The 13,419-nt window shown below is 33.7% G+C and overlaps 1 protein-coding gene across 4 annotated transcripts in view; it reads left to right on the plus strand.

Moving 5' to 3' along the window:
* The window catches only part of CNTLN (centlein), a 290,333-nt gene that overhangs the window by 216,843 nt on the left and 60,071 nt on the right, over window positions 1-13,419 (plus strand). For all 4 annotated transcript variants that reach the window (XM_034663956.1, XM_034663954.1, XM_034663953.1 and 1 more), the window contains 2 exons: window positions 254-347; window positions 430-653. In XM_034663956.1, the coding sequence (XP_034519847.1) occupies window positions 254-347; window positions 430-653 (318 nt within the window). The remainder of the gene's footprint in view (window positions 1-253; window positions 348-429; window positions 654-13,419) is intronic.

Consider the following 13,419-nt stretch of genomic DNA (forward strand, 5'->3'; position numbering starts at 1 on the left):
AAATTTCTACCACTTCTGGGTTGATTTTGTATTTGTATGTTGTGCCTGCTAGGTCAACTTTTTTTTCTAGTTCAATTTTAATGCACGTATTATGTTCATTTATGAGTTCTTGGTATCAGTTAGAATTTTATTTAAAATTTTTTAGTCTACATAGATAAATATATTTTTAGGTAAAGAATATTATTTATTATGTTCATTCACTTGAAGTCTTTATTGAGTAATAATCTAATTGTTATAAAACCTTCAAATTTAGAATTATTTCCATTACAAGAATGCCAAAAAACCAACTTTTCAGAAGAAGAATGGTAACATACAAAAGAGTTCATATACAACGGTTCCTACCAGAGGTAAGAATGTACTTGAAATTAACAATGTCTTTTTAATTTACTGTGTTTTTTTAAAAAAATATTATGAACATTATCTTTATAGTTAACAGAGAAAAGAGGAAAAATATAACTGCCCAGAAATCAAGTAGCAATATTATTTTATTACGAGAACGTATTGTGTCTTTACAACAACAAAACAGTGTACTTCAGAATGCCAAAAAAATAGCAGAATCATCTGTCAAAGAATATAAAGAAATCAATGAAAAACTCCTTCAGCAACAGCAAGTATCTGATCAACGATATCAGACAAGCAGACAGACAATAAAGGTAAAGACCTTTAAAAATTAATTATAATAGACTATATTATAAGGGTGGATATTTTGTTTTACATGTTTTGTCTGGTTCATATTTGTGTTCTTTATTGTGTTATAACTTGGATTTTGAGAACAGGCTTCATAAATGCATTTAGGTTGCCCATTTGCCCATGTCTAAAACTTTGAATTTCTCATTATAAGTCAAATTATTAAATAGTAATTACCTCTGTTCCTCTTTGCAAATACTAGTATAACATGTGAAGATTTTAACATAAATATCTATTTTAATGTGTTCCTGTAACTTATCTATGCTTTTGTTAAACTCAGGTGAATTGAATTTTCTGCAACAGTTTTTAGACACATTATAACATTGCTGGTTATCATAATTTAATCTTAAGGCAAATGAAAAAGAAAAGATTGTTCCTTAAGTCTTCATTCTTAAATGTATTTGCTTGTGTAAAAAATGATTTTTTGAAATTTGTCTTACACAGAAGAATTCATCATTTTAGAAAATAATTTTTAAACCACTATCATACATAATTTTAAATTGTGCTTAAATTCTCTACTTCTATTATCTAGTGCTTTGATTCAAGCAATACTCAGTAAATGTTTTAATTATAAAGGATTACTGTTATGCTAATTATACTAATAAGAGCTGTGTTCTGGCTTCATTCCCGAAGTAGCCTTATAACCAAATCTGATCCATGTTCCAAACGTACTCTGAAAGTTACTTTCTATGATCCGGATTTTAAAAATTTATTAAGACTTGTTTTCTGGCCTAACAGATAGTAGGTACTACAGAATATTCCATGTGCACTTGTGAAAAATGTGTATTCTGCTGTTGTTGGAGTGAATGTTCTATATAATCTGTTGAGTCTAGTTTGTTAATAATGTTCAACTCTTGCTGATTTTCCATCGAGCTCTATCAGTTATTGAGAGTGAAGTATTTAAATCACCCACTATTAATTTTTTTGTAATAGCTTTAATGAGGTATAATTCACATACCATACAATTCTCTTATTTAATCAGTGGTTGTTACAATATAGACAAAATTGTGCGGCTATCACCAAAGTCATCTTTAGAACATTTTCATAACTTCATAAAGGGACCCTGTACCCTTTATCTATCATCCTTCTCCCATCTCTGCCAGCTCTAGGCAACTACTAATGTACACTCTATATAGATTCTAGGGGCAGAAAAATTTATCCAACTTCCCTTATAGGTTATTTGGCTTGTCGAATAATTGAATTGTCATAAGACAGATTAACAGGAGAAAAACAAATTTAATTTCATATGTATTAGAGACCCGTAAAAATAGACCCAAAAAGCATCTAGATAATTGAAGCTTATATAACATCCTGAGCTAAGGAAAGGGGTGGGGGTCTGGGGTACAAAGGGAAGAAGGCCTTTCATAGGAACCCTAGAGGAGATATTTGGAAAACAAACTTGGTTCTGTTATGCAGATAAAGTTCTTTGGTAAAAAGGAGGGTGCTTGAGTGGCTCAGCTGGTTGTGTTCAACTCTTGGTTTTGGCTCAGGTCATGGTCTTAGGGTCATGAGATTGAGCCCCACATCAGGCTTCACACTCAACACAGAGTCTGCTTGAGATTCTGTCCCTCTGCCCCTCCTTCTGGTCTCTCTTTTTCTAAAATAAATAAATAAAATCTTTAAAAAAATAATTTCTTAGTTAAAAAGGTACTTCTGGTAATACCTCTCTTCCTGGTACAGGCTTGCTTTCCAATGTAAATTTAGGCAATTGAAGGGAATGGGTAAAGAGCTTTTCTTGAATCTGCTGGGATTTGGTTGCCTTTAGCTCAAAATAACCCTTATGTCAAAGAGACATAATTTGGGGTGACAGAATCTGCTCCCTTTCAGGATTTGCCTATCCAGACATTTCATATAGATGGAATCTTACAATATGTGGCATTTTGTGTCTGGCTTCTTTCCCTTTACATAATGTTTAGAAGTTCATCCATGTCGTAGCATATATCACTATTAGCATAAGGATTTTGAAGATTTTTTCCTCCATAAAGAAATGAAGAAACAAGCAAACATTATTGGGAATCAACATCTTCATAACACTTTGTACAGAACCTAATCTCCTGAGAAAGGATCAATGTAATAATTCTAAGACAATTGGTGCATCAAGGGGTTACAAGTTTTCTAAACCATAAACTCTTATCTTTAAAAAGATTGAAGATCAAATAAAAGCATTTTCCATGAAAACTATAAAACATTTTTGAGGTTCTCTATGTACATTGAGGAACACTCGTAATTCCTCTAGGAAATTCTGGAAATTAACCAAAGACTTGCAACAATCTAGTGTATATTATTCAAGAGAAACAGCTGAGTCTAAAGAACAGGAAACTTCATGGCATTATAATTTGCCTTGGTCCCATTCTCCACGATCCCAGCTCTGCAGTAGCCTAGGGATAAAGATGGTCCATGTTCCCCATGCAGCCTGGCAACTATGAGAAGAAGCTGAATGGAACTATAACTCCTATAAAGCCTGATTCCCAAACAGTTGTCATCATTTGACGTGTCTGATGCTTTCCTTGAAGACCCCAGTTGAAAAGACGACCCTGATCTCAATCACTGTGAGCAGGCTTTGTGGCAGGTGAGATAGGTGGATGGGATTGTCAAAACAATTACAGGCAAGTGTTTTAACTTCAGGCTGCCTGAGGTGATAGATTCTAGTTTAGGTCAAACAATGTATTAACCAAATAGTGTAAAAGGAAAAGTTGGGAAAGGAGATGTCTATAAAAATTTTGAAAGGCTCTGACATATTCCTGGGAATCTGGAGAGCACATGGTTTCACAAAGCTTTGTGAATATTCAGGAAAGAAATGAGAAAGCATAGGCACTTGCCTCTGTCTTACTGTAAGGTTCTGTGCAACATGATAGTAAATATTAAGGCAGTATTGTTCATAGCAGCATAATTGATAATAACCAGAAGGTAGAAATAACCGAAATGTCCATTTATTGGTGGAAGGATAATAAATGTGGTATATGTATACAGTGGAATATTATTAAACCACCAGAAGTAATGAAGTATTGATACATGTTACAACATGGATGAAACTTAAAAATATTATATTTAGTGAAAGAAGCAAGTCAGAAAAGAGCACATATTATGTGATTCCATGTATATGAAATATCTAGAATAGGCAAATCTATAGAGACAGAAGGTAGATTAGTGTTTGCTCTGGGCTGGGGGAAAAGAAGAACATGGTAGTGATTGTGTAAGTGTGTGGGTTTCTGCTTAAAGTGATGATAATATTCTAAAATTCACTGCAATGATGGTTGGGCATATCTGTGAATATACTAAAAGGCATTGAAAATTTATACTTTGAATCAATAGTGTGGTATGTGAATTATATCTCAGTAAAACTTTTTTAAATGTTGGTTTTAAATGGGAAAATATACCAACAAATAATAGTATTGCATGACTTTTATTGATAATGTATTCATGGTTGACAGAATAATTAATAAATTCTCTATTCAAATTAGTAAAACATACTGCCAACATAACAATTTTTTATATAATGTATATTATGGAAGGGGTGCTTGGGTGGCTCTAGTTGGTTAAGTGTCTGACTCTTGATTTCAGATAAGGTCATAATCTCAGCGTTGTGAGATGGAGCCCCACATTGGGCTCCATGCTGGGTGTGGAGCCTGTTTGGGATTCTCTGTCTCCCTCTGCCCCTTCCTTTCCTCCTGCTTGCTCACTCTCTCTCTCAAAATAAATAAAATCTTTAAAAATGTATTATGGTAAAGTATAATAGCTATATAACATTTTTAGATGTATAGAGAACCTACTATTAGACAAAGTACTTCAATTAATATTAAATTCAACAAGGTAAAATGCATTTAAGGTGAATTTTCTTAAAATTAACCTTGAATTTAAACATGTTTTCTTTTTCTAACACATTCAGTTCTCTATTATAAAAGTGAACATCAAGGAATAGAAATATTAAAGCTTATAATATTGACTAGCTTTTGCAGTTTGAACACTCAGTTCCTTGACTCAAGAGACTTACTAATAATTCACACTGAAAACTGTGAAAAATGAGTCCCAAATCTTAAGAACAGCAAAATGTAAATGTCATCTTCTTTTGTTCTAGTAACATTACTTAATTGTATTATGACTGTGGAAACTCCTTACAGCCACATATGTGTCATCATGTAGATTTAAACAGAAATAACTCATAGAAGCAAACTACCAGAATCCATATAATAAAAGAAAATGCAGCTTTAGCTATAAAAACACCTTTTAAAAAATCTTGTGAATGTTTTGTATTAGGTATTACATAATTATATGTAAGATATCAATTGGTAGATATCATACATAAATTTTTGTGGGATTTTACATACTGTGAAATTTATTTTTAATAGCCTTCCCCTGAAATAATATGTGTTTAAAGAAATTAGAATCTGTACCATTTATTCATATATGAATAGATGAGTTATTTTATTAATTTTCCTTCCGTATTTGTTTAACATAATGGATTTCAGGAGGTTTATTATCACCGTAATTGAAGTGTGTTCCCCCAAAATTCATATGTTGAAGCCCTAACTCCTAATGTTATGGTTTTGGGGGATGGGAACCTTTGTGAGGTAATTACATTTGGTTGAGGTCATGAGGGAAGGGCCCTCATGGTGGGTTTAGTGACCTTTGGAAGACACCTCTCACTAGAACCTGACCATGCTGGTATTCTGATTTCTTGCTTCCAGCCTCCAGAACTGTGAGATATTAAATGTCTGTTGTTTAAGCCCTCAGTCTACAGGGGGTTTGTTGTTGTTATAGCAACCCAAGCAGAGCAATGGAGATTTTGGTACTAGCAGTTGAGTGCTATTGTGACTAATACCTAAAAATGTGGAAGCACCTTTGAAACTGTGTAAGGGGTACATTCTACAAGAGTTTTGTGGTACATACTAGAAATACAGACATTAAGGATATTCTGTAGAGGGTTCAGATGGACATGAGGAACTTGTTTTTAGAAACTAGGGGGAAGGCAGTCCTTGTTGCAGAGTGTCAAAGAACTCCGCTGAACTGTGTTCTATTGTTTTGTGGAAGATAGAGCTTGAGAGCAATGAAATTGTATGTTCTTTTATTAAAATTTTATTTTGGGAGGAGTAGTTTTAAGTTCACAGCAAATTGAAAAGAAGGTACTGAGATTTCTCATATATCCCATGCTTCCACACATGCATAGACTCCCTTATTGTTAGTATCCCCACCGGAAAGGTACATTTATTACAATCGATGAACCTACATTGATACATCATAATTACCCAAACTGCATAGTTTACCTTATAGTTCACTCTTGCTATTGTACAATCTTTGGGTTTGGACAAATGCATAGTGACACATACTATTCATGTATTTGTTTTCACTGCCCTAAAAGTCCTCTATGTTTTGCCTATTAATCCTCCCCACCCACTCCAATCCCTGGCAACTGCAGGGTTTTTTTTTTGTTTTTGTTTTTGTTTTTTATTTATTTATTTATTTATTTATTTATTTATTTATTTATTTATTTTACTGTCTCCATAGCTTTCCCTTTTGCAGAATGTCATATAGTTGGAATCATACAATATAGAGTTTTCAGACTGGCTTCTTTCCCTTGATAATAATGCACCTAAGTTTCCTCCCTGTTTTTTCATGGTTCAAAGGCTTATTTCTTTTTAGCACTGAATAATATTCCATTGTCTGGATGTACCACAGTTTATGTATCCACTCACCTACTGAAGGACATCTTGACTGCTTCCATGCTTTGGCAATTATGAATAAAGCTGTTATAATCATCCCCATAAAGGGCCTTACATGCACACGGCTTTTCCATGCCTTTGGGCAAATACCAAGAAGCATGATTTCTAGGTCATATGGTAAAAATATGTTTAGTTTTGTAAGAAACTGCCAAGCTGTCTTCCAAAATACTGTACCATTTTGATTCCTAGCAGCAATGAATGAGATTCCCATTGCTCCACATTCTCACTAGCATTTGATGTTGACAGTGTTGTGGATTCTGGCCATTCTGAAAATGTGTAGTGGTATTTCATGGTTGTTTTAATTTGCATTTCCCTGATGACATATGATGTGGACCATCTTTTTAATATGCTTGTTTGCCATGTTTATCTTCGGTAAGATGTCTGTTTGGGTCTCCTGCCCACTTTTTAATTGGGTTCTTTGTTTTCTTACTGCTGAGTTTTAGGAGTTCTTTGTGTATTTTGGAAAAAGTCCTTTATCAGATATGTCTTTTGTAAATATTTTCTTCCAGTCTATAGCAGAATGTGCCTTCTCATTCTCTCGACACTGACTTTGTAGAGCAAAAGTTTTGAATCCTAATGAAGTTCAGCTTATCAATTATTTTTTTCATGGATCATGCTTTTAGTGTATCTAAAAAGTGATCACCATACCCAAAATCACTTGGAGGTTCTCCTATTTTATCTTCTAGGAATTTTTTAGCTTTACATTTTACACTTTGGTCTGTAATCCATTTCAATTAATTTTTGTGAGGGAATAAAGTCCGTGTCTAGATTCTTTTTTTTTTTTTTTTTTTTTTTTTTTTTTGCTTGTAGATGTCCAGATATCCTAGCACAATTTATTGGAAAGGCTATCTTATCTCCATTGTATTGCCTTTGCTTTTTTGTCAAAGATCAGTTGACTCTGTTTATGTGGGTCTATTTCTGGGCTGTCTGTTCTGTTCCATTGACCTATTTATATTTATTCTTTTACCAATACCACATGTTTTGATTACTGTAACTTTATAGTAAGTCTTGAAATCAGGTAGTGTTAAGTCTTCTAACTTTGTTGTTTTCCTTCAATACTGTGTTGACTAATCTGGGTCTTTTGCCTCTTCATATAAACTTTAGAATCAGTTTTTCAGTATTCACATGCTGGGATTTTGATGAGATTGCAATGAATCTATAGAACCAATTGGAAAGAACTAACATCTTGACAATATTGTATCTTCCTTTCCATGAACATGGAATATCTCCATTTATTTAGTTCTTCTTTGATTACATTTCTCAAACTGTGTTAGTCTTTCTTATATAGACATTGTCCATATTTTGTTAGTTATATATCAAAGTATTTACTTTTTAAGTATGCTAATGTACTTGGGATGTTTTGCTTTTCAATTCTACTTGTTCACTACTGGTATATAGGAAAGGGATTGACTTTCATTTATTAACCTTTTATCCATCAACTGTGACATAATCACTTATTTGGTCCAGGAGTTTTTTTGTTTATTCTTTTGGATTTTCTTCATTGACAGTCATATCTGTGAACAGTTTTATTTCTTCCCTCCAGTTATGGATACCTTTCACTTCATTTTCTTGTATCGCTGCCTTAGGTAGGACTTCCTAAGTCCTTTTGACTTTTGACTTTTTTGTCAAAAGCCGGGGTGAGAGGAGACCTCTTGCCCTGCACCTGATCTTAGTGGAAAAGGTTCAAGTTTCTCATCATTAAGTGTGATGTTACTTATAGGGCTTTTGTAGATATTCTTTATAAAGTTGAGGATGCTCACCTGTATTCCTAATTTACTGAGAGTTCTTACTGTAAATATGTGTTGAATTTGTCAGATGATTTTCTGCATCTAGTGATGTGATCATGTGATTTTTATTTTTGAAGTTGTTGATGCGAAGGACTGCATTAGTTGCTTTTTATCTCTTGATTCATTATGTCAACCTGTAAGGAGGATAGTGTTCTTATATTTTATTATATTATATTATATTATATTATATTATATTATAATATTATATGTGGTGCAATTAAGACTTAAAGAATTGGAGTGAATTGCTTAAGATCAAGCTGAGTTGGCTGGCATTCTAGGATTGTAACCTACGTCTATCTCTTGATCTTAACTCCGTAGTCTTTCTACTTTTCTAAGCTGACTTTTTATACAACTTTAAATTTAATAGTTTTAAAGTTTGCTATTTGTGAATTCTGTTGGATCCAGCAGCTAATTTGCTCCTCAGAGGCAAAAATGTATATATTATACATCTTTGATAACTTTCACAGAATCCTGCATATTTAAGATCATAGTACATTCTCAATAAAAGAATGAAGATTGATTTATGACTAGTTTTTACCAAGACTCTGATATGATATTGCATATTCTTATCAAGATTAAAAAATTGTGTTCTACTTCAAGTACCTTCCTCTTTTCTTTACATCATTCTAAATCTAGCACCTCACTTAAAGTCTGGTTCATATATCACTTCTTGTATTTAACATTTCCCAGAGCCATTCTCCTTTTCTAAGTTTAGCATAAAATAAGAGAATTCTGTTGTAATTTATTAAGTTGGGGTAGTAATGTGACATGTAAGTGAAAGTATCCTACAGACTTTTGTGATTAGGAACTAGAGAATAAATTTGAGAGTTAGAAGAACAGATAAGTCAAGACTGAATATTCATTTATATTGAGGAAGTGAAGGCATTGATAACATTGAAGGAAAGGACTAAAAAGTTGACTAATCAATTGATAGATTATATAGTATCATGAAAGTGTTGGGAGTTACGATTTTGATATGAGAGTCAGCAATGTTAGTCTTATGGTGCTTTCAAGGAGAATGAGGCATTCTGTTTATCAAAAGTCCTAGTAGGCCCACTTCACTTATTTGTGTTAACTTTCTTGTAACTCTTAAGCATTTAATTTTCTGAACCCTGATTTGTGCAATGGCCCTACATGTTTTCTGAAGGGAAAGGATACTCCTTTTTGTCCCCCCAAAATGCTATTTCTCTATATTAATAATAGTACTAACCAATCCCCAGAGGCATGACAGTATTTCCAAAAGTTAGAGAAGAGATGCTTTTCAAAATACAGGCTGGGGGGCGCCTGGGTGGCACAGCGGTTAAGCATCTGCCTTCAGCTCAGGGCGTGATCCCGGCGTTATGGGATCAAGCCCCACATCAGGCTCCTCCGCTATGAGTCTGCTTCTTCCTCTCCCACTCCCCTGCTTGTGTTCCCTCTCTCGCTGGCTGTCTCTATCTCTGTCGAATAAATAAATAAAATCTTTAAAAAAAAAAAAAATACAGGCTGGAGAACCAGACTTTCACCCTAGACCATTGCTGCCTTATAGCCTTTAATCTGACTTTACTGTAACTCCTCATCCGGAGTGTTCCCAAGTAATCTCAGAACTTAACGTGTAATATTTCAACGTACATGTCATAAATATAGACTGCTATTTATTTTGTGATTAAACATCATTATCTCTTCAGATATCTTGGTGAAATCTTGATTCCTCTGCCCTCTGAGTCAGATATAGGTATATTTTGCAACAGCAAATTTTGTTCTCAGAAACTTTTTTGGCAACTGTGATCTTAAAGCAGGTTCATTTTGAGGATTTGAATTTTCAAATTTGTTTCAGCTCTTGTCCAATTGCATTAACCAATTAATCTTAATTTAATCAAAACCCAAGTAGAAGACTAATCTTGAATTAAAAACAACAGCAAAACCCATTCAACAAATATCTTGGGTTTTTAGGTTAATCTAGCATATAAACTTAGAGGAGGATACTATTAAATCTGAAGAGTCTTTTAGCAAACCCTGTAATTCTAAAAGGACTGTATTTTATGGCTCTCCATAAAACATGTTCATTTGTGTAGATATATATGATTGCTATTGCATCCTAAACTTATACTTATCTTTGGTTTATATTTACTTATATAACTCTTATTTAAAAGACTGAGGTGTTAAATTGTGCTAGACTTTTTTTTTTTCTGTCAGGAATTGTAGAATTTTAAATAGCCTCATTTTCATCTTTGTGGTCTGTGTTCATACCTCTAGTAATAATGAAGTAGAAAACTACTCTCTTATTGTACTTCATTGCTAATCTCCAGAGTTTTCTTTTATCTTACCCCAATAGCTTGTGTAGTACACATTCCTTGTAGGGTATTCAGTTTATATATGTCAGATTCTCTAGGGCCATGGCTTTTGCCAGATGAAGCACTTTTGATTTTGAAGCTGATGAAACACAGTGCTATTATTGATCTGTGCATGACACAGCCTGTCTCTCTCCTAGCAGAGTGTAGCAACATTTATCCAGGAATTTGTGAAATGTCACTCGGATCATGTTCGCAAGGTAAACTGTGCAAAAACCAGGATCTGAGCCGAGAATCCATGTGGAATTGGACGTGACTGTCTTATTCCTATGTCTTATCTTCTAGATGAACCAAGTGATATTTGTTAACAGAATGTCTGTTAGACTTTGTAGGGAACTATTATTATCACTCAGAACACTATGTACTGTAAAATCATACTTTTTGTACTCTGTTTTCAGATGCACTTGTGATCTTATACAGAAAATAGTAAGATAAGAAAATAACTTAATACATCTGAAAACATCAGTTAGAGATTTATTTTCTGTTTATAATGAACCAGTGTTGTAGTATATTGCACAGTCTTATATTCCTAGTAGTGTTTTTAGTCTTTGCATCAATGTACTTTCAGTTAAATCTGTTTTGTTAAAATAGCAACTTGCCTAGAAGTGACAAATTATAACATTTTTCCCACTGTGGAATCCTTGTGATATTTAATTATGCATATGTTTTAGAGTTTGGTTTTAAATGCCTAAAATTTTGGCTTGCACATGGATAGGTGTATTTGTTACAATTTATTTTAGTTTAATATACCTAACACAGGTAAGGCACTCTAATAATAGGATATTCAACAGTGAATTAAATGTTATCTTTGATCCCTATATAATACACTACTAGGAGAGTCGGACATGTATATCATGATACAAAGAAATTGTAATATCTATCCATCTATCTATCTATCTATTGTGTGTGAATGTGTGTGTGTGTAAACATATGCCATGGATATGTAGTGGATGGAAAGAGACAGTCATTCATCATAGTCATTATTTAGTAAGGCTTTTGAGGAGGTAGCGTTTGGGCTTAGACTTATAGTTTAGTTTGATTTTGAAAGTTGTATGAGTGCAACAAAGCCATTGGAAAAAGGAAGGCCTGAAAAGACATCAAGGTGAGAAAGCAGTTTGTTGAGACTAGTGAATAATCTGGTATAGCTGTGGTTCTCAACTCTAGCTGCATGTTCTCCTCACCTGGGCAGTTTTAAAAAATACTTATGCCCAGGCCCTACCCTAGACCAGTTAAATCTGAATATCTGGTGGTAAACCTTGTACCTTGCTAGTTTTTAAAAGCTCTCAGGTGGTTCTGATGTACAGTTAGGTGTGAGACTAAACTTTGAGAAAATAGAAATTAAATGGAAGCAAGTAAATAAGAAGCTGTTTAAATATCATAGCAAAAGATGACAAATATCTAGAGAATACCAATAGAAGTAGAAAGAAAAAAACAAATAGAGATTTACAATGGTATAACACACAGAGTTTGATGACCAATCATACATGGGAAGGTAAAAAACAGAAAGTTAAGTATTTAAGATATCTGTCAATATTCTAATTAAAGTGACTGGAAAGTTGATAATAGACTATATTTGTGATGATATTATATAATAAATATCATGGGAGGAAAAAACATACCAGGAAAGTTGGACAAAATGTAACAAATATAAATGTACACCATTTAAATATATAGAACATAACAACAACAACAAAAGATGTAAATCCCTGGGGGCTAAAATCAGTGACAGCTTACCGCTGTAACCAATGGCAATTTGTCACTGAAGTGATGGTATCAAGTGAGCTGCAGGATATTTGAGTGTCAAATGTAGAGGAGAGACCAGGGCTAGAGGTATCAGTTTTGAAGTTATGAGTATTTAGATCATATTTTAAAATGTGAAGCTGGAATGGGATCACTTAGGGAGTAAAGATAGATAAAAAAGAGAAGAGGTCCCAAGTTTGAGTCCAGGGCCCTCCAACCTTTAGAGTTTGGACAGACGGGGAAGAACCAGAAGAGGAGAGGCCAATTAAGTAGAAAGAAAACCAAGAGGACAGGGTATCTAAAAGCCAAGTGATGAAAGTATGTCAAGGACTAGTGAATGACTGACTATGTCAAATGCTGCTGAGTAGAATGAATCCATGAGAGGAACTAAGAAATGGGAAGAGAAGGAGAGGAATTGGAGAATATAGTTAAATGTGCATACTTTTTAGAGTTATCTCAAGGAATTTTGCTCTAAAGGAGAACAAACATAAACTAATATATAAACACTTAAATATATATAAATATGAACATTTAATAACTTGGCCTCCAAATACGTAATGCAAAAATTGCAAATTTTATTACTTTTAAGATAGAGTTGACAGTCACTAAGAATATACATTATTTGAACAAAACAATAAAAAATCTTGCTGTAAATATTTATCAAAAATATTCACATAATTAGGGGCGCCTGGGTGGCGCAGTCGTTAAGCGTCTGCCTTCGGCTCAGGGCGTGATCCCAGCGTTCTGGGATCGAGGCCCACATCAGGCTCCTCTGCTATGAGCCTGCTTCTTCCTCTCCCACTCCCCCTGCTTGTGTTCCCTCTCTCGCTGGCTGTCTCTCTCTGTCAAATTAATAAATAAAATATTTAAAAAAAAATATTCACATAATTAAGCCAAAAAAAGTTCTCCACAGATTTTAAATATTTGGGGCCACATAAAAAATATTGTCTAACACAAATGAAATTAGAAGCCAATTTAAAAGCTTAACTTTGAAAATTCTGATGCAGACTTATAGAGACATTTCCAAATAACTAATGAGTCAAAAAAGAAAGTAAAAATGAGAGAATACTTCAAATTGAATAATATCAAAACTTGTAGGGTGCAGATAAGATGCTACTCAGATGGGAATGTATACCTTTAAATACAGTAGGACTAGAG

This window comes from Ailuropoda melanoleuca, chromosome 7, assembly GCF_002007445.2.
Source record: "Ailuropoda melanoleuca isolate Jingjing chromosome 7, ASM200744v2, whole genome shotgun sequence".
In the NCBI taxonomy this organism is placed as follows: Eukaryota; Metazoa; Chordata; class Mammalia; order Carnivora; family Ursidae; genus Ailuropoda; species Ailuropoda melanoleuca.